Here is a 26,817-nt window from a genome sequence, read left to right as displayed (position 1 = left end):
GAGGGCAGGGATTAGACCATCACAATGTGTGTGCACACTTGGTCTTACTGTTTAGGCAGTGGGAACCACTGAGGGTTTTCAAGCAGCACACATCTTCACAACTTAGAAAGTGAGATGTAACCAAGAGGAGCAAGAGGAAGAGGAGCAAGAGGAAGAGGAGAAAAAGGTTTCTGGATGGATGAGAAAGGCATTCATGGAGCAGCTCTGGGAGCAGGGAGGGGGGATAATGACTCCCATTTTGGACATGCCAAGTTTGAGATGTCTGTGGGTCAATCACATGGAAAAAACCAATTGTGAAGGGTACTGGAAGTTATAGGAAATACAAAGAAATCTAACCACAACTGACCATCTGCAAAGTGTTTTCAATTCATGAATTATATCATGTGCATCTCATTTGATACCACTTACACCCTCAACAAGATCACAATTAGTTTGCGTTGTTCAGACAAATACGCACAAAAATTTAAGTAACAAAAAACCGTAAGAAACGCTACGAGGCAGTTTTGGTTTATGATGAACTACAAGAAAAACACTTGTTATACTTAAAGACCATAATCAAATCACCATATAGCTTTCCAATCCCTGAAACTTTTATTTAATTTTCCATATCATTACAAGCCTATCTGTTGAAGGTATTACACAGCTTTACAAGAAAATGAAATGTAATCAAGAAAAGGAGGAGGCGGGGAAGAAAAAGAATGCAGGGGTTTCAGCTCTGCTTGTACATAACATACACAGGCAAAGGCAAAGGGAAGCAGCTAATGACAGAGACAAATATTTTCTGCCTTTATTAGCTCCTTAATATTAACCCCATACTTATGGTCAATTATTAACACACCACCTGTGCTAGTTACTGCATCTTTTCCCTTCTCAAAAGTATATTCATGCCAGGGCCTCCACTGCCTCACCCCTTCCTAGGAGCCACCCACAGGATGATTGGAGAGGAGGCCTGAAAACTAGGAATCTAATGCTCCCTCTATCTTTCTTTCCCACAGGGAGGGTGAAGGGGATTTCCAGGCCCTGGCAGATTCCCATTCGTCTTAATAAAGGCAGTATTACATTAATACTGTTATTATACTAATTAACAATAACAACAATAAAAACAATGAACCTACCCTGGCTGGTGTGGCTCAATGGGTGGAGCGCCGGCCTGCAAACCAAGAGGTTGCCGGTTCGATTCTCTGTTGGGCACATCCCTGGGTTATGAGTCAAGTTTCCCATTGGGGGCGTGTGAGAGGCAGTCTATCAGTGTTTTTCCCCCCTCTTTCTCCCTCCCTTTCCCTCTCTGAAAATAAATAAATGATATCTTCAAAACAAAAACAACGAACCTGTCCTCTGAGAGATGTGAAACCCTCAAAGCATCCCAACTAAACTAGTCTGGTCCATGTTTTCCATTTGGGAAACTAACCAACAGAGCCTGGTCCTACATTCTTACTGGCTAGAGGTTCCCCAGACCAGGCAAGACCAACTTTCCAATCCAACACTACCTCATGGCTCATGTGTGATGTTTGTAAATATAAGCATGTTGCAGTAGGTCTGGGATGTTTCTCCTCACATTACAAAGACATTATACCAGAGGACCTAAGTCTTCAAGTGTCTCTCTGCCTACCATTTCAGCCGCAGGTCTCCAGAGAGTGAAGCCCCCATTAGGATCCTGTCCTGGCTATGAGGTAAACGAACATGGCAATAAGATCCTGTATAACTAGAAAGGACTCACAGAGAAAATGTTTGGCACCAAAGAGCCATAGACAGCAGCTCCCCTGCCATCCTCATTGGAACAAAGATCACCTTGTCTCTGTCAATCCCCTTTCTCTTGACTAAGTCTCTTTTTCACGATCTCTTCTGCTGTGAAAATGATAGCTAAACGAGCAGTGACCATCCATTCAACTGCTTACACATTCTTTGTTGTTTTTGTCATTTGTAATGTCTACTGTATACTGCAAATTCCTCGATGGCAGACAGAGGCTTTATGAACTCTATTTATTCAGTGTTAGATACTAGACTACATTCTAAGAGGCTCACAATGGAGGCATTTTTGCTGATGGTGATGACAAGGATAGTAGAGGGAGTCTATATATGCAAAGTAGCATCCCCAGGAGTAGACTGTCTACTGCAACATGTGAAACCAGAGGCAAGGGACATACAAGTGTGGGTACATACACACGGTCCTCTTACAGGACATAGAGAGAAACTATACCAGATAAGCCAAGCAAATGACTGAAACAAGATCAAAGATTCTCCAAATTAGTGGAGACACACCTTCCACTCCCTGGAGTGACTCATGCCAAATTTATCTGATACAGAGTCCAACTTTACAAAACAAGGAGCAGAAAACAAGTTACACTGCAGGGAACATGCCAGTTAACAACCACAGGCTGCAGAGGGTGCCAAAAGGGGTAAGACCTAAGTCAGTTCTGAATTCAACCTAATACATTAGGAAATATCCTCTACACTAGATAGACTAAGGGTGAAAAAAAAAGCAAGTAGAGGACAAAGGAAAAGGTAACTAAAACTCTTTTTTAGATATAAAGGTCAGATAAACTCTGAAGGACACTATCATGGTCTGAAAGGCAGTGATTATATTGAACTTATTAAGTTAAGGCGAGGAGGGTTCCAAGTCATGAGAACAAACACACCACGTTCGCTGCTCGTCTGCCAAAATACACGCGGAGGAGGCTGCATCTTCTACAATAGCCACTCTGTCTAGTCTTGCAAAGAACATGGACCTTCGAAAGCCTGGTCCAAATGTAATAGGGAATACTAATCCCATAGTCTTCGTGAAAAGCACAAATGTTTTTAACCTCAACTATCCTAAGGAGAGTAAGTAAAGCTGGAGTTCACACTCAAGCCAATGAATCCTGCATTCTCTGTATCAGATACTGAGATGAGAATTAAAAATCTCAGGTGAGAAAAGCCTCTTCTATGTCAAGTCAAGACACTCCTGACCACAAGTTAGGTTAAGTCAACAAATAGGTAAAAATTTCTGCCCTACACTTTAGTAAATGCTATAAAGGGATGTGAAAGATATATATAAATGGTTCCTGCCGTATAGGAGGTCACAGTTTTGCTGAGACAGGCCAGAGATGTAGGAGAAACGAGAGAAGTGAGAGAATGACCAAGCAGATGTTACTTTTTATAAGGACCCTTCATTCTTCCATCAAATGTATGCTGGAAAACTCTGACCCTGGATCAACCCATCTGCCTGCCTTCTCAGTTTTATCTACAACCAGGCTGTAGAGTTCTTCTGGTGATAAAGGGAAAGAATGTGCACATGTGTCACGTGTGTACACACAGACACAGCCCCTACTCTCAGAAGATAGCTTCCCCTCCTATTTCATAGAAAGAATAACAGCCATCGGGGGGAAATTCTCTCAAGTTCCTACACCTCTAATCAACCAATTAAGCTTTCTCATCAGATGCATTTTTTTTTAAACTCTGGATCATATGCTCCCATCAATGATTCTCTCCCTTCTTTAAATTTTATTACATCTCCCCTTCTCTACTGAAACTTTCTAAACAGCACTTAAATACGTGTAAGTCTCTCCTTCATTACAATAAACAAACAAAACTGCCCCCACCCTACATTCCCTCTGTATAATGCCTTCCTCCTCTCTGTTCCTTTGAAGTCCAGGTTTCGAAACTCACTGACTCCACTTGTGCACTTCTCATTCACTCCCAACGCACTGCTCTCTGGATGCACTTCCCACAGCTCCACTGAAAATGCTCCAGTAAAGGTGACCTTTATATTAGAGACTGAAGTCCTCCTCTTGCTGGACCTCTGAATAAGAGGTCCAGCAAGAGGAGGACTTTGTGTGGCATACTCTCCTTCTTGAACTCACTCCTCCAACTGTTTCTCCTAAATCTCTGGCCAATTTTTTGATGGGTTATTTTGACGGATAATTTCTTTCAGGAGCTACTCTTTCTCTGCTCCCAAAACCACTTTCCTCTTGGAGTTCCCCAGAGTTTTTGATTCACCTCTTCTCACTGTACACACACTCCTAAGCAATCTTCTTGTCCACTCCTGTGGTTCTGATTCAATGAGTGACTGCCTTGTCTATAGCTCTCTAAGCTTCACGTGCAATACAACCACCTACCTGCTGGACACCTGTAGCAAGCATCCCATAGAAACCTGGACCACAACAAAATGAAAACTGAACTTAGTGTCTTTCCCAGAATAGGCACTGTCACCATTTCAACGCAAATAACCTTCCTTCTCTTATACTCCCTATTTTAGTTAACAATACCACCCATCCACACAGAAACCCAAGACAGAGACGTGCAAGTCATCAAGGTTCTTCCCTCTCCCCTCAATAGACCACATTCAATTAGTCATCAAAACACATGATTTACCAATTAAAATTTCTTAATTTGCCCAATTTACTACTGTAATACTTCTACAACTTCAGTTTAATTTCTAATCACTCCCTGCCTAAATTACTCTAACACCCTCCTGTCACTAGTCTTGACCCTCCTTAAATCCTCTTTCACACTGCTGCCAGAGGGGAACTATTTCTAAAATGTAAACCTAACATAGCCTTTCTTGCCTAAGATCCTTCAATTGTTCCTAAAAGCCTCTTGGATAAAGTGCAAACTCTACACAGTACCACACAGTAAGTCAGTCAACATTTTAGTCCTGTCTGCTTTTCCTAATACATTTTTCTCCTTCCCTTACATCTGACACTCCAACCTTAGGAATAGCCCATATTCCCTCTCCTCAAGCTCTCTCATCCCCTTACTTCTCTTCATGCTGCCCAAAATGCCCTTTATCTGAATTTTTTGCCCAGAGTCCCAAATCCTTTAGGTGACGGCTCAGTCATTTCTTCTTGGATGCCTCCCCTGACCTGTTCCCATCCGGGCTGTAGTGGGTATTTCTCCTCACTACCAAAGCACCATCATTTACCTATACAATAGAACTCCCTACCACGGATGGTAATTGTCTGTTTACTAATATGTTTCCCTCATTAAACTGTAGGATCATGGAGATGGAAGAACAACATCTTTGTTTCCTCAGCCCTTCGCCTGCTGCCTGCTTCAGAAGAGACATTTAATAAATGTTTATTAATTACATGAATTAATGGATCCTCCAAACAAGCCCCCTGACACCCTAGAAGATTAACAGTACAAGATACAACTGAAGATTTTAAAGCAAATTTAAGAGGATTTCTTTCTTCTTTGTGTGTATGTAAGAGAAAGGAGAGGGGAGGACAAGGGAGGGGAGGAGAGGAGAGGGAAAGGGAATTTCTTATGCAATTCTTGGCAAGTATTCCTGGAAGCATACAATGAAGGTTGTCCAGAGTGTGCAGAATAGGTAGACTAGGTGTTCTAGGGCACTAGGCATTGCTTATTTAAATGAGAAGTCATAGGTTCAAATACATAGCCCTATCTATCAAGTTCAAAATGAAGTAAAATCTTTAAAAGAAGATTTTAATGTAAGAAGAGGACTTTGTTTTGGAAAAGCCATGAGGCATAGTTATTTTTTAAATCAAAATCTTCTAGAAAAGAGTTAGCAATGTTAAAATTAAAGTCCCTGTACCAGCCCAAAATGCCTCTCAAATATACCCCTCACCTCTTTACCAGCTATCTCTTAACCTCATGACTCAATTACAACAGTGGCCACCTAGAGAGTAGATCTCCACTCTGATCCATCATTTACACAGTCAGGACATTAATCCTGCCCACTGTATAAAACTGAGGTTCCTCATACTGATATTCAGGACTTTCTTTCCTTCTACCCCTAATCTTAATATCATTCTCTCAATACTTCCAAGTGACCCCCCAACTCCCCACTACTACTTTCCCTAACACAGTATCTGCTTATAGGTAACTGGTAGAACACAGTATACAAAATTAGCTTATTTCATTGTTGTTGACTGAATAAAAATAAAAAGCAGAGCCAAAACTAAAAATCCCTTCCCATGAGTCTCAATCCAACATGCTCCTACAGGTTGAAAACTCCAAAAGACACTTCAAGCAAGCTCATTCTTTTCATCAATATCCATTTTTTTGAATAAAAATCATGACAGAAATTTGTTATGGTAGGAGGGAATCCAGCAGTACATCTGGCAAAACCCTTGCACAAAAGAAAAATGCTGAATGACCAATTAATTAACTTATCCTAAGCGATGACCCAAATCACCCTGATAACTGGCACATCCCTGATACTGACATACTGTCATGCAGGAAAAAAAAAGCACAGGGTATCAGATCCCAGGCTGGCCAAAAAGGGTGTATCCCTGAGAACTCCATTATCTCCAGAGACTGCACATCTATGTTGGTCTGCCTACCTCTCCATCCTCCATCCTCCTCCGTACACACATACACACACACACACCCCCACACACCCACACACACACACATATCCCTCTACTAAGGCATATTATCTAAAGCTGTATATACTTTCCTGTATTTTTTTTTACAATTTTCTACATTTAAATACATACTTTTATAATATGAAAAGGAAGTTATTTTAAAATGTAACTTTAAAGTGTTGATATGATTGCCTCTCCTCCTGAGAAATTCCCTGTCAATCAACCACATACAAAAGAAGTACAGATAGTCCCCACGTAACAGAGATAAATGGTGATGGACTGAGACTTGACTTGGGGTGGTGAACATACAATATAGTGTACAGATGATGTGTTGTAGAACTGTGCACCTGAAACCTGTATAATTTTGCTAACCAGTGTCATCCCAATAAATTCAATAAAAAAAGAAGTCCCCCCATGATAAGCACATAAAATCTCATTAGGGAAACAATTCTAAAAGAGGCAAGAATAATACAGAACAGTATACAGTTAAGAGACTAATTGAGAGATAGACATAAGAGATCAGAGAAGGGAGAGATCAATGTCTGATAGAGTAATGGAAGAAAGCTACAAGTGTTATGCTTAGCTTTAATACAAAAGAGACAGAGAGAGAAGATTGAAAGAAAGAAAGAAAGAAAGAAAGAAAGAAAGAAAGAAAGAAAGAAAGAAAGAAAGAAAAGAAAGAATTAAAAAAGAAAAGCAAGCAAGCATGCGGGCATTCCAGGAAGAGAGAACATAAAAGCAAAGAGGCAGGTATGAGGACCTGTGGGGGGGGGGGGGGGGGAGGATTACACTGAGATCTGCCCAAAGGCAGCAGAGAGCTGTGGTTTGGCATTAACAAGATGACATAGGTATGCAAACCAAGTCAAATCATGGAATGACCTAAAAGCTGGAGACAAAGAATCAGAGATTCATTGCAATTTATTCCAGGAACTGGGAAATTCTGAAAGGAAAAATATTTTATTAGAAGTAACAAAAAGAGTTGGAATAAACATTCTTAGATATTTTAAGCCAAGTCAATAGGCCTGAAAGGGCTCGTCCAGGCCAGGAAATTAGTAAATGCTGCTGGTAGAAGGAGGACAACAAGACCGAAATTCCAATCAAAACCATGAAGAGCAAAAGCAGGAGCTTTAGCACACCACACAAGCTACTCACACTTGGCTCAATATAATTACCAGAAGCTTAAAGAGCCAACCTTATTTAGTAAAAGGAGAAAAGCCTGGGTGTTTTCAAGGCCATTGAGAAAACACAACAAACTCATTTTGCAACCCATAATTGTTTACTTGTAACTTTTGATCTTGGGATGTTTCTGTTCCCAAATACACACTCTTAAGTATTCTTTCCCTGAGCTCTAAAAACTGAAATTGGCACTAAAAAAATACCAGGACAATAAGGCTTCAGCTGATTCATTTCCTTGACTTGTATTATGTCAACTGCCAAGCAAGCCCAAGAGAAAGCAGTAGCTCCCATAAGCACTGTTAGCACATGCACACGTTTTATGATTTCAGCAGCATGAACATGGCCAAAGCTTGTGATTTCCCAGCAGACAGACTTGATTCACTTTCCGAATTAACAGTCTCCACGTCCAGAAGTAGCAATTACGCTATTGTTCTGTCTAGAAATTGTTCTGTCTAGAAGCCATCCACTCCAATTCAAGAGTTGTGTTCTAAAAAGGAACTTAAAAACTAAGTCTACATTTAATCAAGACATTGCATCAGAGTATCACTTAAGTAAACAATACCAAATGCTCAGCCTATATTTTCCAACCAGTGTGTTAACAAAACTTTATCACTTTGCACTACATTGCTTTTGTATAAGAATTTCAAAGTGATTTATATACCGTGAAACCTCTCCCATAGGGGAAAACAAATTCTCCACAGTTCACAGATTTGGAAATGCAGGCCACGTAAAGTATGTGATTTATAGTTCAGAGACTAAAAACTAATAATGACACTAACAGTTACAGTATTTTCACAATTATCTCACTTAAGTCACTGTTCTGATTTTAAAACTTGCTTTTGTGATACAATGTAAAACCTTCATCCAGAAGTCTGGATCCTGGCTCTTGCAACAAATAATTTAAGTGTCTGCCTAAATTTACCCATGTGTATATTCCTTCCTTACAGGGTACTACAAAGATCAAACCAGATAATGAACAGAAAACTTTTGTAAAACACAAAGTATTAAATACATGAAGGTTTTTCTAAACATAATGGCCTAATACATGCCAACAGCTCACTCATATTGTCATGAATGCCAAGGAGTTAGTATTATCAACCCCATTTTAACAGACGAGAAACCCAAAGATTAGAAGTTAAGCAACTTTTCCAAGGTCACACGGCACAAGTTAAGTGGCAGACCTAACACTGGAACACAAAACCAAAGAAATTCAAAGCCTAGTCTCTTTCTGCTGCCTTGCTGGTTTTGTACGTTAATAATATGCAGGTCCTTCGCTCCTAATTCACCGTGCAGTAAGTTTTGTAATTTATTTTCTGGGACATGATGAACAAAAAGCAGACCTAATTACCTTCATAGCACCCATGACACCTGGTGAGAACTGTTAAGTTTTTAAGTACCAGATAGTCCATGATACCAGTGTTGAAATGTGAATGTTCTCTTTTATCCCTAATCCACCCTTGCATGGAAAGACTCTTTTAGTCTTTCGGGCTTTGTGAAAATAGTCTAATTCCACTAGAACCAACATACGTATTACACCTTCTGCTTAACCAACCACCATAAACCCAGACTAGGTTTGTTTTTTAAACCTCCTCTCTAAAACCTAAAACTATGCCCATATGTGGCCTGCTTCTTCAGTAGAGGTTGTCTCTATCCTAGGAAAGGAGTCAGGTCCTGTTTCTCCTACCTCTCTGACTGTTCCTTCTTAGTTTCCACTGGTGTTAAAAAGGATCTCAGTCTACAGAGAGGGAAACTTTGTGACTGGCCCATATCATCATCTGGATGAAACAGTCTTCAAGACAATGCACCTGTGTTTTTTTTTTGTTTGTTTGTTTCCACGTTTACCAACCAACCATCTGATTCCTAGCTTCATAAGCACTTTGGTACAAGGGAAAGCATGACCCAGACAGTGATGTAAGTATTCCAATCACTGGACAGGTATGTCCTCTAATACAAATTAATAAAATTGGCATACTAATTGTTGCTTCTTATTTTTTAAAGATTTATTTATATATTTATTTTCAAAGAGAAGGGAAGGGAAGAAGAGAGTGAGAGATATATCGACATGAGATATGAAACAGCAACTGGTTGCCCCTCATATGCTCCCCGACTAACTGTTGCTTTTTGAAAACTTTCGACAATTCACTCCCCCACTGCCCATGGAATAAGGCCATAAAGGAATCTTTACAAGCTGGACTCCGGGTCCTTTACAGTATCATCTGCTTCCATCAAAACTCTAGCCCTTAAGTCACACCCAACTACTCATATTTCTCAAACACCTCCATTCACTCTCACACCTTCAAGCCTTTGCACACGCTATTTATTCCCTCTGCCTCTTCTTCTTTCCACCCTCCTCCATCTGACCAAATCTCATTCATCCCTAAAGGCACACTCCTAGTCACCTCCTATGTCAAGTCTCTCAGTGAACCTCAAGGGGAGATAACTTTCCCTCCTCTTACTTCCAAAGTACTTTACACATACCTCTGTTCAAGCCTTTGACACAGTATCATAATTACTTGTTTGCATTTATCTTTCCTTTGCAAGGTTTGAATAACCAAGGGCAGGAAACAGACCTCATTCATAATTCTGTCATCTCCAGGGTCTAACACTCTCCTATCTCTAATAGATATTTAATAATTATTGGAAGATTGGAAGAATAAAGAACATACTGTGGCTTGGGTGGTTGCTGCCCACTCTAAACAGTTAGAATCTAGAGTTATTTCCTAATACCCCCTCCTATTTGCTGGCCAGTCAGGCTCAAAAAGATATTTAGGAAATGAGAGAGTGTTTATGTCCATGCTGAATCATGTAGTCCTGCCAAAACCATGCTCACTACCAACACACAGGGAAATGGTTGCCAGGCACAGCTCTGGAAAATCCATGCTTGACAACAATTCCTAATACAGCTATAATATGCTACTCTATGCCCTTAAACTGCAAAGGCATCACTTCCCTTCTCACCTTTACCCCTACTGGGGACAGTTTATGCAGCTGAAAACTTCAGCTCCCCTTCTAAACACAAAAATCCTGTTTCATTTGTAGAATGAGGTACTACAAATTAATAGCAGCATAGAGAGAGATCCAAGTAACCTGGTAGCCAACCAACGAGAGTCTAGAACCCAAGCATCATCAATATTTTCCTAAGTCTCTCCAAAATAAATCCCTGGCTTTATCCTCACAAACTACCTCCCCTGGTCACTCTATTGATTCCAGCTTAGGCAAACAGCTCTCCTATTAAGGCGGTAAGGGATTTCTAAGTCTGGAAAATGCAGGAATTCCAACAGCAAAGTAACAAAGGCCAGGATGCTAATCCACCCTGACTTCCCAGTGAGAATGGTGCAGTAGGGACTGGAGAGAAATTCTTCTGCACCTGTCATAGAGCAGACTGCACAATAACCTCATCTAGCTCAAGTTAATTTACTTTGGCCAACCACTTTTGACTCATTCCTCCCCTCAAGAAAGAGATCTGTGTCTGGGAAGGATCAAATTCCTATACACCTGATCAAAGTCCTTCAGAGGAAAGCCAAACTGAGTGAGACAGCTAAAAGGACGGAACACAAGAGGCCTCTCCTGGAACAAGCCCTACTTCCCCGCTTCTTTCCTAGTTTCATTTGCTAGGAATCCAACTTCCTTTCAGCTGGAGACAACTGACAATATGATCCAGTGAGGTACTGAGATTTCTTCACCTGTTTTTGTTTTAATTTTGCTGATTTTTTGAGTTGTCACAGCTCGAGACAGACCCAGAGAATCCTCCCTCCGAAGAGCAAGAGCGCAGTGTTGCTCAAAAGCCTGCAAAGGAAACTTAATAGAACCATTCACTTAGCAGCCTACCCCCCCTCCCCGAAGTGCGGCAGCACAATCTAACCTCTTTGTGCTCTGAAATGAACCACATTTCTTAAGAGAAAGACCACAGGGGGTTGACAGAAAAATTTGCTGCAGGCAGGACAACCTGGACAGCTTACAGGAGCTGATGCAGAAGGGAACACGCAGAACTTGTTCATTTTAGCATTTCACTTCATTTCACACCTCTCCCTCTTCGCCCCCCCCCCCCATTCCCAAGCAGAGCTCAAATGCCACAAGGCGGGGAAAAGGTGCATTTTACAACTTCTTCATTCGTTTCTCTTCACTGGGTAGGTGCCGCAAACACGTATGCCGGACTCAGTGAAAAGGGCTGAAGTGTCCTCCCCTTCAGATGAAAAGAAACGAAGGGCCCAGTCACAAGGGCCCCAGCTGAATCAAAAAGGAGAAAGTGCTGCCCATGGAGTTTCTGGGAAAACCTCCATATCTGTGGAAAGCACAACTGCCACACAAAGCAAAATCCCAGAACTGGATGTTACAGATTAAAGCTAGGGCCTCCCACGGCCACGCATCCCCGGTTTCCACTTAAGGAGCAGTTCCAGCAGTTAGAGCAGTGCCGTCCCCAGACCCTCTGGCCTGTCAAAACTTTCTCTGTCTACACCCCAGGCTGAGATGAGCCATTAACTTGCAGCGCTGCTGAGCACGAGAGCCTCCAGGGGCTGAAATCCGAGCTCCAAAATAAATCTTTATTTTTGAGAAAAGGAAGCAATAGACCCGGCACCGGTCAGGCTCAAAGCCCCCGGGGGGTTGAGGGTGGGAGGCCTGCCATCAGAACTGCACACTCGCGGACACCGGCCCGAGAGAAGCCAGGCGGGTTCACAACCTCGGCTGCCACGCGATTGATGGGAGTCTGAGGGAGACAAAGGGGCGAGGGACCCTCGGCGGGCATGCAAATGTCCGAGGAAGACCCGCACGGGGCGCAGAACGGGGGGCCCCCGCACCCCGCCCCGCTCGCCTCCAACCCGGCAACTCCCCACAGCAGGAGGGCTCCAGAGCCGGCTCCGGGTCTCGCCGCCTTCCAGCCGAGCCAGAAAACCGGCAAATAATGTAGCCAGTGCTGTGGAAAGCGCCGTCGTTTGGAGGAGAGGGTTCCGGAGGCTTACCCCATTTCGGTAAATAAACTGGCCCCGAGAAACCGCAGCTCGGGAGCCGGCCCGAGCGTCCGGGTGGGCGCGACCCCGCCCGGCCGCCCCACCTGCAGCGGGATCGAAAGGCCAAATCGCGCCGGCCCGCGGGCTCGGGCTCCCGGCCAGTCCCCGGGCCCCATCCCGACCCGGCCCGGCCCCGGCCCCCGCCGCACCTTTGTAGCGCTCCAGCACATCCTCGTACGCCTGCACGAACTCCTTCTCCTGGCTGCGGTTGGCCGGCTGCTGACCCGGCACGTAGCCAGCCATGGCCGCCCGGCGCCGCGCTCTCCCGGGGCCCCGGCCGACGCCGGTTCCAGGCCCGCGCGCTGAGGAGGCGGCGGCCCCAGCCTCGGCCCTTTGTGCGGCAGGGGGGCGGCAGTGGCGCCCTCGCTCTCCGCAATCCGTCCGCCTCGCCCGGCCTGGCAGTCCGTTGCGCTCCGCTCCTCAGCCCGCTCGCACCCCGCCGGTCCCAGCTCGCGTTTCCGCCTCCCCACCCCTCAGCTCCGCTCCTCCCTCAGCCCGCCCCGGCGTGGCGGCGGCGGGCGGCGGCGGCGGCTCCTCCTGTCAGGAGCGCCAGGCCCGGCCCGTTCCCCGCCCCTCGCCCTGCCGCCTCCGCCGCCGGCGCGTCCTCGGCCCCCGGGCTGCGGCCCGGGTTGCCCACACAGGTTCCCCCCTGTGGCCGCGGACCTGCCCGCAGCAAGCACGCGGGCTGAACTGAGGGGGCGAGGGTGTCCGGCGGCGTCCGGGCGGGTAGGAGGCCCCACGCGCGTCAGGATGAAAGGCTGGGATGGCCGCCGCGGCGAGGAGACCCCGGGGCCGACTCCACAGGGAGGTCGGGCGGCCCCGATGAGCGCTGACCTCCACCCGGAGCTGGGACAAAGGAGGGAGCCCCCTGGCTGGAGAGCAGCCGAGCTGGGCCTGTGTCGCTGCTGGAGAAGGACCTGCAGAAACTGAAGGGAAGGGAGAGCGCAGCGGACCTAGGGGCCTCAGATCCCAGGGCTGGCCACGGGCAGAGTGAGGGCAAGGGCCAGAGTCGGACGGGCTGCCGTGTAAGGCCGAAGGCGACGCTGAGACCACAAAGAATCCCAGGAACAAAGGGGTTTCCAGAAACGGAAGAAACCGAACTCGCAATGAGAAGGCAGGCCGAGCACCATGAAGTAAGCCGGGCCAAAGATGAGCGGCCAAAGGCTGAGAAATGACCACTGAGAGAGGAATGAAAACAGGATTCCGACTGCACCAGGGAGTGACAAAGAGGAGCAACCAACAGGATTATTACACTGTGACAGCCATTCGAACAGACTTAGATCAAAAGGGAGAAATGTGGGAACCTGGGACTGAACCAGGGCTGCTAAGGAACAAAGAAAAGGATTCTGGGGCCTTAACTGGTCAGGGAAGAAAAAGGGAGGCCAATGATTTCCGGTCAGGGGAAAGGAAAGTGAAGAAAGGAGACCGGTAAACAAGGGTAGGGATTTATCTGGGACCATTTTGAGGAGGTAGTTCCCAACATCAGCTGATCCTCCATTCAGCTGTGTATCCTTCAAGCCCAACCTTCACAGGCGTTCTGTTCGGCAGCGCTGGTCCAAGAGCTATGAATGAGGACCTCGGGTAAATGCAGCTGATCTTTTTGCCCCCAGCCACTGCAAGCCGGCCATCATCCTCCCCAGCTTCATCAAGTCTGTTAACTTGATTTTTCGGAGGGTGGAGAGGTGATTGTGGGTAAAAAGTTAGGCAGGCTGATCTTACAATAACAGCACATTAGCAAGTAAAAAAAAAGAATTCATGCAACATTGAGCAGCCAAAATTGGGACTCGGGCTTCCATTATAGTTCCCACTCTGAAGATTTTTAAAGAGCAGCTTCTTACCACTGGGGGCAAGGCCGGCATCTTTGTATGCTATGACTAGTGCCAAGGAGTTGGTCAATGCTCAGCACATTAGTGACAGGAAGAAGAAATGACCGTTTTCACTAATAGGTGCACATTGGTTGTTTCCACGTCACACTATGATCAGAAATCGGGTGAGCAAGTCATTAATTACAACTTTTTCCATAAAGTTTTGCTGGCCTGCTCAAGTTCTAGGCATAGAGATTATACAGGAAAGGGCCTACAAGAGGGCAGACCGGGAGGGTCTTGGACAAATGCTCATTTCCTTCCAGTTTAATCCTTTGTGCTTAAAAAAAGCTAGTTCACAGTTTGGTGTCGGCTGCTAATGAGCTCTGTTTAAGAAAAGGAGGTGAATGAGCTTGAGGTTTATTTTTTTTTTTAAATAAATAAAAGGCTTTTAGTAGAAAATGCAGGATGAAGGAGTTGGTGATTGATGGCATAAGCACATTTTTCGTAAACAGCAGAGAATACAGAAATGCTAACTCTAGGGAATCTTGACTGTATCAGTGCTGAGTCATCGGCATTTCCCATATTATTTTATACAGTAGGCTAAGAAGGCCCAGACACAAGTACACATACATGTACCACTACCCTAACCCCCAAACAGACATCTGCTTCTCATTTTCAACACAGTAAGTAGAAAAGTCCCCCAATCCCCTCCTGGGACTGCTACATGTGCCATTTTGTGAGCGGATCCTTCAAGAATTGCGACTGATACTCCCCAAAGGTGAGGCAAGACAACAGCAAAGAAGGGAAAATGAGTCTGTTCTGAGAATCAGGTTTTGTTGAAGATCTGAGAGGTTTGGTGGGGAGAAAGCAAGGGGCTCAGATTCCTATTGAGAAACAAGGTAATCAAGGAAAAAAGTTCTGGTTTGGATTGTGGCTAGGGGACTTCCTCAGACTCAAACAGCTTTCTTGACAAGATTTGCATTTAAATACTCCCATGAGATTTTTGAAGTAATGAATTCTTCTAATGAATGGAAAGGGGGAAGTCCACATGTTTGGCTGATGTTCCTGTTTTATACAGAGAAAATTTTACAAGGATAAAGGAACAAAGCAGCTTCTGGTAGAATGGGAAGAAGGAAGCCTGTGAAGGGGAGGTTTTTTATTTTTTCCAAGCAACAGTCTAAATTTATAGCCTGACCACCCAATTGGAACAGCTCTGTGGCTTTCTTCTTTTGGTCTATGATTTTCCTCTGCTCCTGATGGTGAGACTGCTGTTGCATTTCTAAGGAGGCTGCAAGGGGGAAGGGGTATAGAAGGCAAGATGTACTCAGAAGGGCATCTAGTGGAGGGAAAAGGTAATACAAGTAAATAAAGCCCTATTTTTCCACGGTGTCCTCCCTCACTTAAGCAAGCCTCTTCAAGTGCCCCTCTCCCTAAGGCCCAACCACTGTCAATTTCTCTCAGCTCCTCAACCTAAACGAGCTCTCCCACCTCACCTTCCCACCTCCTTTCCTTCTAGGCTGTAACCATTCATCGCTCTCCTCTCTTGGCCTGCCTCACTCCAACTCATCCCTCTGCTGAAATTCCCACAAGGAAGCTTGCATTGATCACCTCCTCTCCCACCCCAGATTAGTAGGTCCTCCTGCCCCCTCTACATCCCTTTGGTAATATCTATCACCCTTGAAGTTATCATTCAGTGTCTTTCATCCTTACTAAGTCATTACCTCCCTGAGGTCTAGGGATGTCTTTCGTTCACCACAGGATTCTTAGCGTTTAGTAAGTGGCCTGGCACATATAGGACATTCATTAAATGTGTTTTGAATTTTGATTAAATGCATGAATAAGTGAACCAGATGATCCTAAAATACTCAGCTGCCTGTGGCTTCTAACTAGCTAGAAGGCTAGGGTATTTAAGAAGAAAGTATGCTTATCTCTGATAGCATCATTTATCCATGCCTGACATTCCAAGTCCTTCATACTTTTGACATCTACCTTCCTTTATAAGCTTATCTCTCATGATACCCTTATGTGCAACCTCTCCTACAATCAAACTCTGTGCCTTTGCCTGGGATGTTCTCTACTCCTCAACTCCACCTACTGAAATCCTACCCATCTTCAAAGCTTACCCTAGCTTTGAAGTTATTTTTAACGAACCCAAGTAGAAGTTCTTCTCAAAATCCCAACCACATTTTTCTTCCCCTATTCCTAGAGCAACACGTATTATATCTGCATCACCACCTCCTTAAACTCCAGGTTCACTAGTTCTTTGAAATAGAAATATCCATTTTATCTTTCATTATCAGAGGGTTTAACACAATGCTTTGCACATAGTAGATGTTCAATAAATATTTGCTGAAGGCATGAATGCCTCACTGAAGACATTTGGAGCCAGGAGATGTGTGCTAGATCTATGATTCAAGACAACTGAGACTAGCCCTAGCCAGGTAGTTCAGTTGGATAGAGCACTGTCCTGGTGATGCACCAAGGTTGTAGGTTTGATCCCCAGTCAGGGCGCATGCAAGAATCAACAAATGAACGTGTAAGTAAATGGAACAAGTTGATGTTTTTCTCTCTCTCTCTCTCAAATAATTATTGTTTCTTTTTAAAGACAATTGAGAATACAATTCAGTGGCCACCAGAGCTGAGAGCACTTCATGTGCAAAGATGAGAGAGAAGCGCAAAATTTTTTCTCCTCCTGCCAGTGCTCCTCCCCCAACCTCTAGAAGTTTACTCCCAGTACTTCAGCTTGGCTCATGTTGCATTATTTTACATGTGTTAACTGATGCTTTATAAATAATTTTTATGCTAGTGGGGGGGGCGGGTGTGTGTGTGTGTGTGTGTGTGTGTGTGTTTTCTCCTCATTCCTCCTTGTGTGGATAGGCTATCTCCTGTGCCTTTTACATTTCCCAATAGTAGCTGGAGCCAGACACTGAAGGGGCTGCCCCAAGCCCTATCCTTTGCCAGCTCTTGGAAGAAAATCCTCTAGTTTTAGTCTCTGGAGACCTGTCTCCAGGCCCAGCCTCACCAGCCTTGCAGACACCAGCTTTGGCCATCCCAAGCAAAGCTCCCTTTCAGCCCAGCTCCTGGAAACATTTGAGTTTTGCCTCAAGTTCCCAAATCTGCTCTAGGGCAGGAAGCCTTTGCCTGCTATCATGCTGCCCTCTTCTGTTCAGAAAGTGCAACATCGCTAATTTAAGAGGCCTGGATGGTGCCAGCCACCCAGGAAGACACGATTCCTGCCACCCAGCAGCCCAGCACCCTGTCACCATAGCAACCCTCAACATGGTTACTCAGCCATCTGGGTTACCATAGCAACTGGCCAAGTCTTTCCACCTTAGCCACTCCCAAGGCCTTCTCCCCTGGCTGGTCAGAGCCAATGCCAAAGAATCTCCGATCCTTACTGGGTGAAATGAGCAGAGGCTGGACTTCTGATAGGCAGCTGTCTCAAAGGGGCGTGGAATGCCTCACCAGCCGGGGGCTTCCAAGGCACAGTGGAAATAATGGGTGTTAAGGCACTCTGTGAACCTTGAAGTGCTGCGCAGATGTTAGCTATTATTAAACTACTGTTCCTTGTAATGGGGGAGGCAGTGGGTTGTCCTAGGCAGAGCTAGTACCATTCCCAGCTTGGCCCCTTACAAGCTGGAAGACCTTGAGCAAGAACTCTCTGGGTTTTTGTTTCCTCGACTGTAGCATATCTACGTCCTAAAGTTATTTTGAGGATAAGGTCAAATAAACTATTTGATACTCAACTGTAAGATACTCAGCACAAAGCCTGGCATTTGGAACATATTGATAATAGAAAAGGTATTGACCCCTCTGCCTTCTCCCAGCCTCTCTGTGAATGTACCATTCTAATTTCCCTTTGGAAAGAATCAGGCTAAAGTGAATCCCGCTCACTCAACCCCGCCCAATCTCCCTTCCTGCTCTGGAGCAGGAAAGGGTCTCATCCTGTGCACAGCCTCTGAGGTTCCTACCAAACAGGGCTGCAGGCAGTCTGTACTCCTTGGGGAACTGGGAGGTTCCCCAAATTAGGAGGTGTGGTTCCTTACCGAGGGAGCTCCCCTCCTCTTGAAATAACATCTCCCCATCCAATACTACCTCAGGATAGACACCTCTACAGAGGTGGTGACAGGCAGCCTGTAAACTGAGCATAAATCCCAGAGAGGCTTTAGAGAGTGGCAGCTGCAGCTCTCAACTGAAATCAGAGTTGTATGGACAGTTCAGTGCAGGACTGGGGCACAGGTCCCTCTCATAAGAACAGAATTCTTCCCTCTATGATTTTAAAGACCTTAATCCTATTGCATCTCCACTTCAATCCTTTGAGACTGAATCCTCGAAATCCATTTCCAGGGTACTTTCCTCAATCACTCTGCCCAGGTGCCCATTCAAATCCAGGATCTAGACTAGCTCTGACCCTGTGTTTTGGGAGTAGGGCACAAATGTCAACCTAGAAGGACCAGAATACCGAAAGGGCTCACTACTCCTGGGATCCTGGTGTTTGGGAGTGGAATTCCTCATGATGCCTCTGGGAAATGGATCAAGTGTGACTGATTCCAGTCTTCAGATAGGACTACCAAGCAGATAAATCAATAGATTTTTCATTACTGGGGAAAGGCGTTATATTAGTGTAAAAATTTAGGAGGTGAAAGTATATGACTACTGGAACTTCTGTTTATGTAACTGGGGAGGCGGAAGTGGTGTGTGTGAATCAAATATGATTGGTCAAACATTCTTGAATCTGGATAAAAAGGGTTCATGATACTATTCTCACCCTTTAGTATCTGCTTGAAATGTTCTGAAGAATGTAGAAGATTTGGAATTAGGTCAAAATGAGTCACAGCAATGAACAACCACAAAGGGCATTTGCACAAGTTGTGTTCCAGGGGGCACCCTGCCGTCAGCAATGCTGGCTCCAGCTCCACTCTTTGCTTACTGTATGACCTCAGACAAGTTCCTTAACTTTCCTGTAAAACAGGGAGAATAGCAACTACATCTCAGGGACTGGGAGGATTAAATGATATATCTAAAATGCCTGCCACACATCTAAGGCTGAATACACAGTAGCTTTTCCAGCTTTTATTTATGAGGTAATCTCAGCTGGCATCAGCTCTCAGGAGCCCTGGACTGAGTCCAGGGTTCAACTCCCAAAACCGCCGTCTGGATTCTTTAATTCCTAACTCCCACCAGCTGTTCTCTCTTCATTTCCCTTCCTTCCTTTCTACTGAGGCCAAAGAAAGGAGAGCAAGAATAGAAATAAGCCAACAGGGACATGTCCTTTCTCTCTTCAGGTTGTCCTGGTAAATTCCTATTTGTTTTCCAAGTCCCAATCAAGTGCTATCATTGCTCTAAGCTAGGAGTAGGGGTAGGAGTCGGGGGAAGCTCTTCCCCGTAGAACTTCCTCATAACTCTTTTTGGACTGGCAGTGTACACAGCTCAAACAGCATTCTAGCTGCCTTCACAGGTGGGAGCTGGGGTTTTAAAGCCCAGGCTGGGCCCAGCACAAAGCAGTCCTAGGAATATTAGTTAAATGAACAAGTACAAGATCAATAAATGAGCAAAGGGATGACTCAACACATTCATCAATTAGTAAACAAGTGTATGAGTGAATAAATGGCATTAATGATAATAGCTAACATGAACCAAAGGCCGACTGCATAGTAGGCACTGGGCCAAGCACCTCATTACCACCATCTAATTTAATCCACCCTTGGTCCCCTACTTTAACCATGAGAAAGCACAGCTCAGTGAGGGTAGTAACTTCCCAGGGTCACTCAACGGGCAAATGATGGAACTGGGACTTCCAGTGACTCCCAAATCCATTCCCTTTAGTGAATGAATGGAAGAGTAAGCAAACATGGAAATGAATAAAGGAGAGAATGAAGAGGGAAGGGCATGGCCAGAGAGACACACCCCCTAAGGTTCCAGGCACAATCCTCCCCCTGACCACAAGTCAAAAGCCTGGTACCTTCTGGGGTAGGTTTGAGGCCCAGCTGAGGACGGAAATTTTGATCCATAATCTCATAATCACTCTTCAAATTACAGGGGCTCCCAGACCTTCCCTGTAACTGCATCCTAAGTCTGGGGTGGTGGGGGATGGGAGGTAGATTCCAGCTAAGAGCACCAGTTCTGCCCCTTTTATGAGAGCCAAGACAGAGCCAGGAAGCTGGCTGGTTCCACCTGACAGGTGGCCACAGGCAGACCAAGGGCCAAATCACAGCAGATCCTAGCCGCAGCAACTAGCCAGTACTTTGTATGACGATGGATCATTAATACTCACACTCAGGTATGTTCACAGACCTTTCCCCAGTGAAAAGACTGCTGAAATAAAAGAGAACTGCAGCCCTAGATCCTGTTGCACTGTCAGCTCCTCTGGTAGCATCTAATCTCAAATCCCATGGGACAAAAATGACAGCTTTCCACAATTCCCAAATTAACCAGTCCTTCCAACGCATTCCTAACCTCAGTCCTTGGCTGCTCCAAAACAGAAAGGTATGAGTCAGACTGCCATTCCAAACCTTTCTCCAAATCACCAGGGAAGTCACTAGAAAAACACAATGGGACACCTACAGACAGCATAAAGATGGCACTTCGCAATGTGCAACCACCTTCTCTCACCAGCTGGGGTCCTACGGGGACCCTAAGCCTCAGAGAAAAGACAGCTTGGCTGTCTTTTTTGCTGCCTGCACAGAAGTCTGGCCACGTGGTCATTTTCCATCCCTCCAGCTACTGTGACCCAGATTTACTTTCAAAGAGCAGGAGCTGAGCTGGAGCTCAGCTGGTGGTGTGTAGCTACAATTCATTCTGCCCCACTTTCAGGAAACTTTCTCCTGCTCATCTCTCTGCTATTGAAATCAAGCTCCAGGATGGGGCCAGGGACTCTGAGGATACTGCCAGGAAGCAGAGAAGCTAGGAAGGAGAGAGCCACCTCAAGTGCAAATGGCTTCAGGGCAAGGAAGGTTGTATGCTCAGCAGTAAGAGTTCCCAAAAGAATTGTTTTTAGAGTCCTATTTCCCACTGCTGTATTCCCTTCTTCCCACCATGGCTTGGCCAGAAAAAACCCCCACTTCCTTCTTCTCTCTGACAAAGCCTTAGAGTGAAAAAAAGAAAGGGAAGGAACTGAGAAGCCTGGACCCCCTTGCTTGCCCGCCTGGGAAACTGCTGCCTTCCTGGAGTCTTCGCTGCCTCTTCTAGTTGCCCAGGGAAATTACGAGGAATGACCCTGCTAAGAGCAGTAATGGGCATGTTAACCTGTGCTTGTTGAGTACATTCTGATTCTCATTCAATGATCATTCGAGGCAGAGGTCATCATTTCCCTTTTACAAATAAAGAAACTGAGGCTTTAAGAAGTGAAGTCATTTGCCCAAGTTTTCTGACTCAAAATCCCCTCAAAAGCTAAATCCATTTTTTTTAATTGAATGAATGAATGAGCAGAGAGGCTTCTTCTCAGAGCTTCCTTCCTAGAGGAGAGAAGCCTGGGCACAGAGGAGCAGGCTCTGTCCTCTGACCAGGCACACATGCTCAAGGTTATCTGCCCCCAGGCAGGCCCTTGAGTGATTGCAGCCGCTGACCTTAAGCTCTGAAAGCAGGAGCCAATACCAGCATCCTGCCTGCATTTCACAGCCCTCACTGAGTCTCCAAATCCTAGGGCCTGCACTCTCAGAGATCCTGGGGAAATTCCAGGAAAGGTAAGATAGGAACTCATGAATACAGTGAAGTCCAGACCTGATGGAGGAACTGTACCTGGAAACAATGAATGTTAATATAAGAACAAATGAAACAAAGGCTGGGTAGAGATACCATTGTCATCTGACTGGACAGCTCAGGGAAGGCTTCCTGGGGAGACCACATTGGAGTAGGTACTGGGGGATGATGATTTCTCCAGCACCTGTTGGCGGGGGGCTCCCAAGAACGAATCCTACAGACGCTTTCTACTGGTTAATAGGAGGCCAGCCCTTAGCCCTAAGTCACTGTGTCCCCCTCTTTCACAGTACACACAGGAATGCAATTGTTTTTTCCCTCTGTCCTCTCAACTAGACTGAGTTCCATGAAGAAGGGATGGCATCTTTCAGCCATCTTTGAAAATCAATACCAAAAACAGGGAGGCCCATGAATATGTGATGCTATTTGGATGACTATACCTGATTGATAGGTGGGTGGTGAATTCCTCCTGCACCCAGCCCAGCCCCTAGCCCAAACCTGATCCCCTCTTCCAGATACTTTACTACCATCTGCAGGCAACCTGTAATAATATGTATACAAATCTATAATGACAAGTATGAACGGCTCCCCCTCGAGTTACCTGTTAGACAACCATGTGACACTATCCTGCACCTTGTTTTCCCCCCACTCCTCACAAGTCCAGAAGGATATAGACTTCTTTCCTCTCCCCTCTTCTACCCTGTGAGATTGAGCTCCTTACTAGAGTAACTTCCCCAGCTCCCCAATTCTTTGTTACTCCCCACCAATGAGTTGTTTGCTACTGAGAGAGAGCCAGATGGGGAAGAGGCAAATTTCCTAGGTCCTTGCCTCTGTCTTTTTCTATAGGCCAAGATCTTAGGCCAGGATCTTGAGACTTTCCCAGAAGTGAACAGAGGGTCTCTCAGGTAAGTCTGGAGACCAAGTCATTGATTGATTGATTGATTTTTGGAGAGAGAAATGGAAAGGTAGAGCTCAATTTGTTGTTCCACTTATTTATGCATTGATTGTTTGATTTTTGTGTGTGCCCTGACTGAGGGTTGAACCTGCAACCTTGGTGTATTGGGACAGTGCTCTAATCAACGGAGCTATCTGGCCAGGGCCAAGGTCAACTATTTATATTGTCACCTGCAGATAATTCAAGCTGGCCTGGCTGCCAGGTATTGCCTAAGGAAATGAAAACAGCAATACACCTGGAGTTAGGAGATCTGGGTCTACCAATCTATGTGACTACAAGCAGTCCCTTAAACCCTGTCGGCCTCAGATCCTAACACGTGTCCTAACACAGAGCTATTATGAAATCTCTATGTAAACCATAACACTCATCAACAGATACAAGGTATTCACATTAATGACTATTGTTCTGTTTCAGTGTGGCTGGGCTTAGGGAGTTGAAAATAGGGCTGGAAAAGAAGAGAGAGAGAAAATGGAGGGAAAGGATGAAGGTGGGAGGAATCAGCTTACAGCATGCATGGAGTCCCTCAAACCTGTTTTGCCTTTGTACACTGAGATCAGCAGCTTTCTCAGCCCTGACATGCCTTTCCATTCTGACATGTGTGATCAGCAGGGGTTCCCCATCAGGCGTCTCAAGCACACGCGAAGCCCTGAGACCAGAAAGGGGAGGTCTCTGTTTGGTGAGACTGATTCAGACGCCCCCGCTTGGCTTCCTAACCCAGACCCACAGAGAGGAGAAAACTGCATAAGCCAGAGCTAACTTCCAGTGTAAGACTAACTTCATTTCCTCCCAGAATGAAAGTTCTACCTTCTGAGAGCCTCAGAGCACCTAGGGTCTCCTGGCCTCACCCCTCCTGCTCCTCGCAGGAAAGATTCCCTGAAGAGTAAGGCTGCTTGTTTAATTACTAGAACCCCCACGATGTTCTAAAATCATAGGGAGATTGCAGCCAGGCCCTGAAGTAGCAGTCCCGCCTCCTCTGCTGCCTCTCTTCTCTCCTGCTAAGGAAACACGCCCAGAAGCATCGCACAAGTTATTTTTAAACATGGCAGCCTCCCCATTTTTGGCTTCTCTGGCCCAGCCCCCTCCTCAAGACAGTCACTGGCAGTGTCAGGATGTAACGAAGATCAGCACGCATGTCGGGACACTGCACAGTGCCTCCCACCCCTTTGCTCAGTTGACCTGGCAGCATCCTCAGGGGCTCTGCCTGGGCATTAAACCCCCTTGAGTCCACTCCACTTCTGTTCTAGACTCAGAATGTTAAACAGCAGGCAAATCATCCTGTACGGCTCCTCACAGAAGACTGGACGAGGAAATCATCACAAAGGAATCTATAAGTGAGCATGCTGATGGCAGAGGGGGCAAGAAGGTACAAGAAAGTGAGGAGGAGGCTTCTACTCTGACACATTCTAGAAAATGAGGGGTTTGTGAGTCCAGACACCCCTCGGTCATGGTTGTGGCCCTTCAAGGCTGGGGACTAATAAAGCCCTCTTGCACCCTACCAACAGCTCTAAATATTCTATTCACTGGCTGATGCCACAGACCCAAAGGCCTTGAAAAGGAATGAAGAGTCCTCCCTCCGAGGGCTCCCTACTACCTACCAGAAGGAGTTCAAACTCTCCAGCCTGCCTTCTGGGTCTCCTGCCTTGCAGCTCACCCCCTCTAAGATCCTTCCCTGATTACTGGAGCCCACAGAATGTCTAACTTGCCATTACAGCCCACTGCCTGTTCCTGGATCACAATCTGTCACATATTCTCCCCTAAACATTCCTTGCATTCATTCAGTCATTCAATACTGGTTGACATACAACATGCACAAGGCCCTGTGCAAGGAGCTGGGGTAAAAACATAAAGAAGACACAGTCCGGAGGGAATGACAGGCACCCCGTGGGATAACTGCTATACTGTGTGAAGAAACACAGAGAAGGGAGAAGTATGAATATGAGAGCGGAGGAGGGAGCTTTGGATACCACTGGGGCATTAGGAACAGAGGGGGTGGCACTTAAAGGAGGAGGGGGGGTTCCCAGCACCTTGCAGAGAAGTTGGAGCAGAGAAGTCTGATCCTGCAAGATACACATGTCTAGGGTAGAGGTACAGTTCAATGTAGCAGGGTGCTTGCGAGTACAAGGTGAAACTGAAGAGGCAAACGAAGGCCTGATGTTAATGAGTCTTTATGCTCTAGCCTTTGTTTCACTGGCAATCAAAAACCAAAGAAGGGTTATAAGCAGCTGAGTAACAGGATCAGGTTTGCATTTTAATAGAAAATACTATGTTAGTCATGTGGAGGAAGGAGGGCAAGCCTGGAAGAACTATGAGATGGTGGGTGGCATGTCCAGGCAAGGCAGGACAAAGCAGAGGGAGACAGGGGCATTATTTGAGAGACAGAAAAGCAGGACAGATCTTGGTGATGGAATCAAAGTGAATCATGCCACTGAATTAGCTGCAGGCACTGCTTTGTCTGTCTTTCTGTCTGCACTCTGGCACCAACGCCTGCTGAGATGCTGAGCCCAACCCACAGAAGCCCCAGAGACAGCACTTCACAAAGTTCTTCACCGAGCCAACAAGCTAAGAGCTTTACATACATTATCTCCTCTAATCTTCAAGGCAGCCCTGCTCAGAAAGCCTTTAAGATGGGGAAAGTGAGGCTCAGCCAGGATAAGAGACTTGCCCAGAGTCACTCAGCTGGTCAGGGGCAGGGCCACCATCTAGCACTCGCCTCTCTGACTCCAAAGCCTGCACTCCTAACCACTGCACTGCACTGCTCTGCTGCGTGGCAAAGGGGAAGCCCAGCATAGGAGGAGGCGGCCCCAGCCCCTGCACTGCGGAAAGGGTAAGTGTGGACCCACTTTTAGGAAGCAATGGGAGTGAAACTGCTCTCTTCAAAGACTTTAGTTGAAGGAAATAACTTGACTCAACAGAAGTCAAGTGTTATTATTCATAAAGGTGTTCACTGCAGTATTGTCTATGGTGGCAAAAAAGTGAAAATGAGTAGGAATTTTTAAATCATGAAATATTACACAGCCTTTAAAAATGGTAACTATAAAGCTTAATCTGTAATATGGAAAATCTTACTGATAGAAAAGTAAGGGGAAAGGTCAGATCTAGAATAGTCCATAAGCCATGAAGGCCACTGCATGGAACATGTTAACTACATGAGGACAAAGCCTGGGAAGAAGTTGCAAAAAATGAAAACAGGTCTCAAGTAAGCAGAGAAAGATTGGGGTGGCAGATTCTCCTCTTTCAAATTTTTCTTTAATGTTACTTCGTCATCTTTTCAATAATAATAGTAACAAATTTGATGCCAGCTGGCTTGCCAGAGAACCCAGGGTTGGACCCCTCCACTGCCCGCCCAGCCGGTGCACACTGGCCCACTCTCCCTCGGCACCCACAGCCCCCAGCTCACTCAGGGCCTGTCTTACCAGCGACTCTGACCACAGCACGCTCCGCGGGGTCCAACACGGAATCCTGGCTTTTCCGCTTTTTCTGCTCATGCAGTGGCAGGTTCCAGGGTAAGGTGTCCCCTGGGGGACAGGGAGACAGGCTCCCTGACCGCTCGCTCCTGTAAGACCGCTCGCTTCGACATGACCGTTCGCTTCGGCATGAGCGCTCACTGAGCGTTTCTTCATCCGAGGAAGACATCGCTGGGGTAGAGGCTGCAGTAGGAGGGCCTGGGGGCCCAGGGAGAAGTGATCTGGAGGGGAGAGGAGGGCCTTGTTAACACACCGAAGTGGTCACATAAGGAACGCAGGGACTTGGGAGGCAGAGAGGTTCTAGTTTTGGTTCTGCCACTGATTTCATCTCTCTAAACCTCAGTTTCTTCATCTGGAAAAATGGGAATGATGATAATACACGGCAATACTAATTCATGGAGTTTTGGG

The 26,817-nt window shown here is 45.8% G+C and overlaps 1 protein-coding gene across 7 annotated transcripts in view; it reads right to left on the bottom strand.

The window, feature by feature from the left end:
* MACF1 (microtubule actin crosslinking factor 1) overlaps positions 1-26,578 on the bottom strand; it is a 314,815-nt gene extending 288,237 nt beyond the window's left edge. For 6 of the 7 annotated variants that reach the window (XM_054572012.1, XM_054572014.1, XM_054572013.1 and 3 more), the window contains exon 1: positions 26,359-26,578. In XM_054572012.1, the coding sequence (XP_054427987.1) occupies positions 26,359-26,578 (220 nt within the window). Of the gene's footprint in view, positions 1-12,639; positions 12,951-26,358 lie in introns of those variants that run through there. The other variant, XM_054572011.1, reaches the window with a different exon arrangement.
* Positions 26,579-26,817: the final 239 nt, after the last annotated feature.

The sequence above is a fragment of the Pteronotus mesoamericanus genome, unplaced genomic scaffold (assembly GCF_021234165.1).
Source record: "Pteronotus mesoamericanus isolate MK-2021 breed Mesoamerican mustached bat unplaced genomic scaffold, CSHL_Meso_final contig_221, whole genome shotgun sequence".
NCBI classification, from domain to species: domain Eukaryota; kingdom Metazoa; phylum Chordata; class Mammalia; order Chiroptera; family Mormoopidae; genus Pteronotus; species Pteronotus mesoamericanus.
This window is presented reverse-complemented; position numbering and strand designations above follow the sequence as displayed.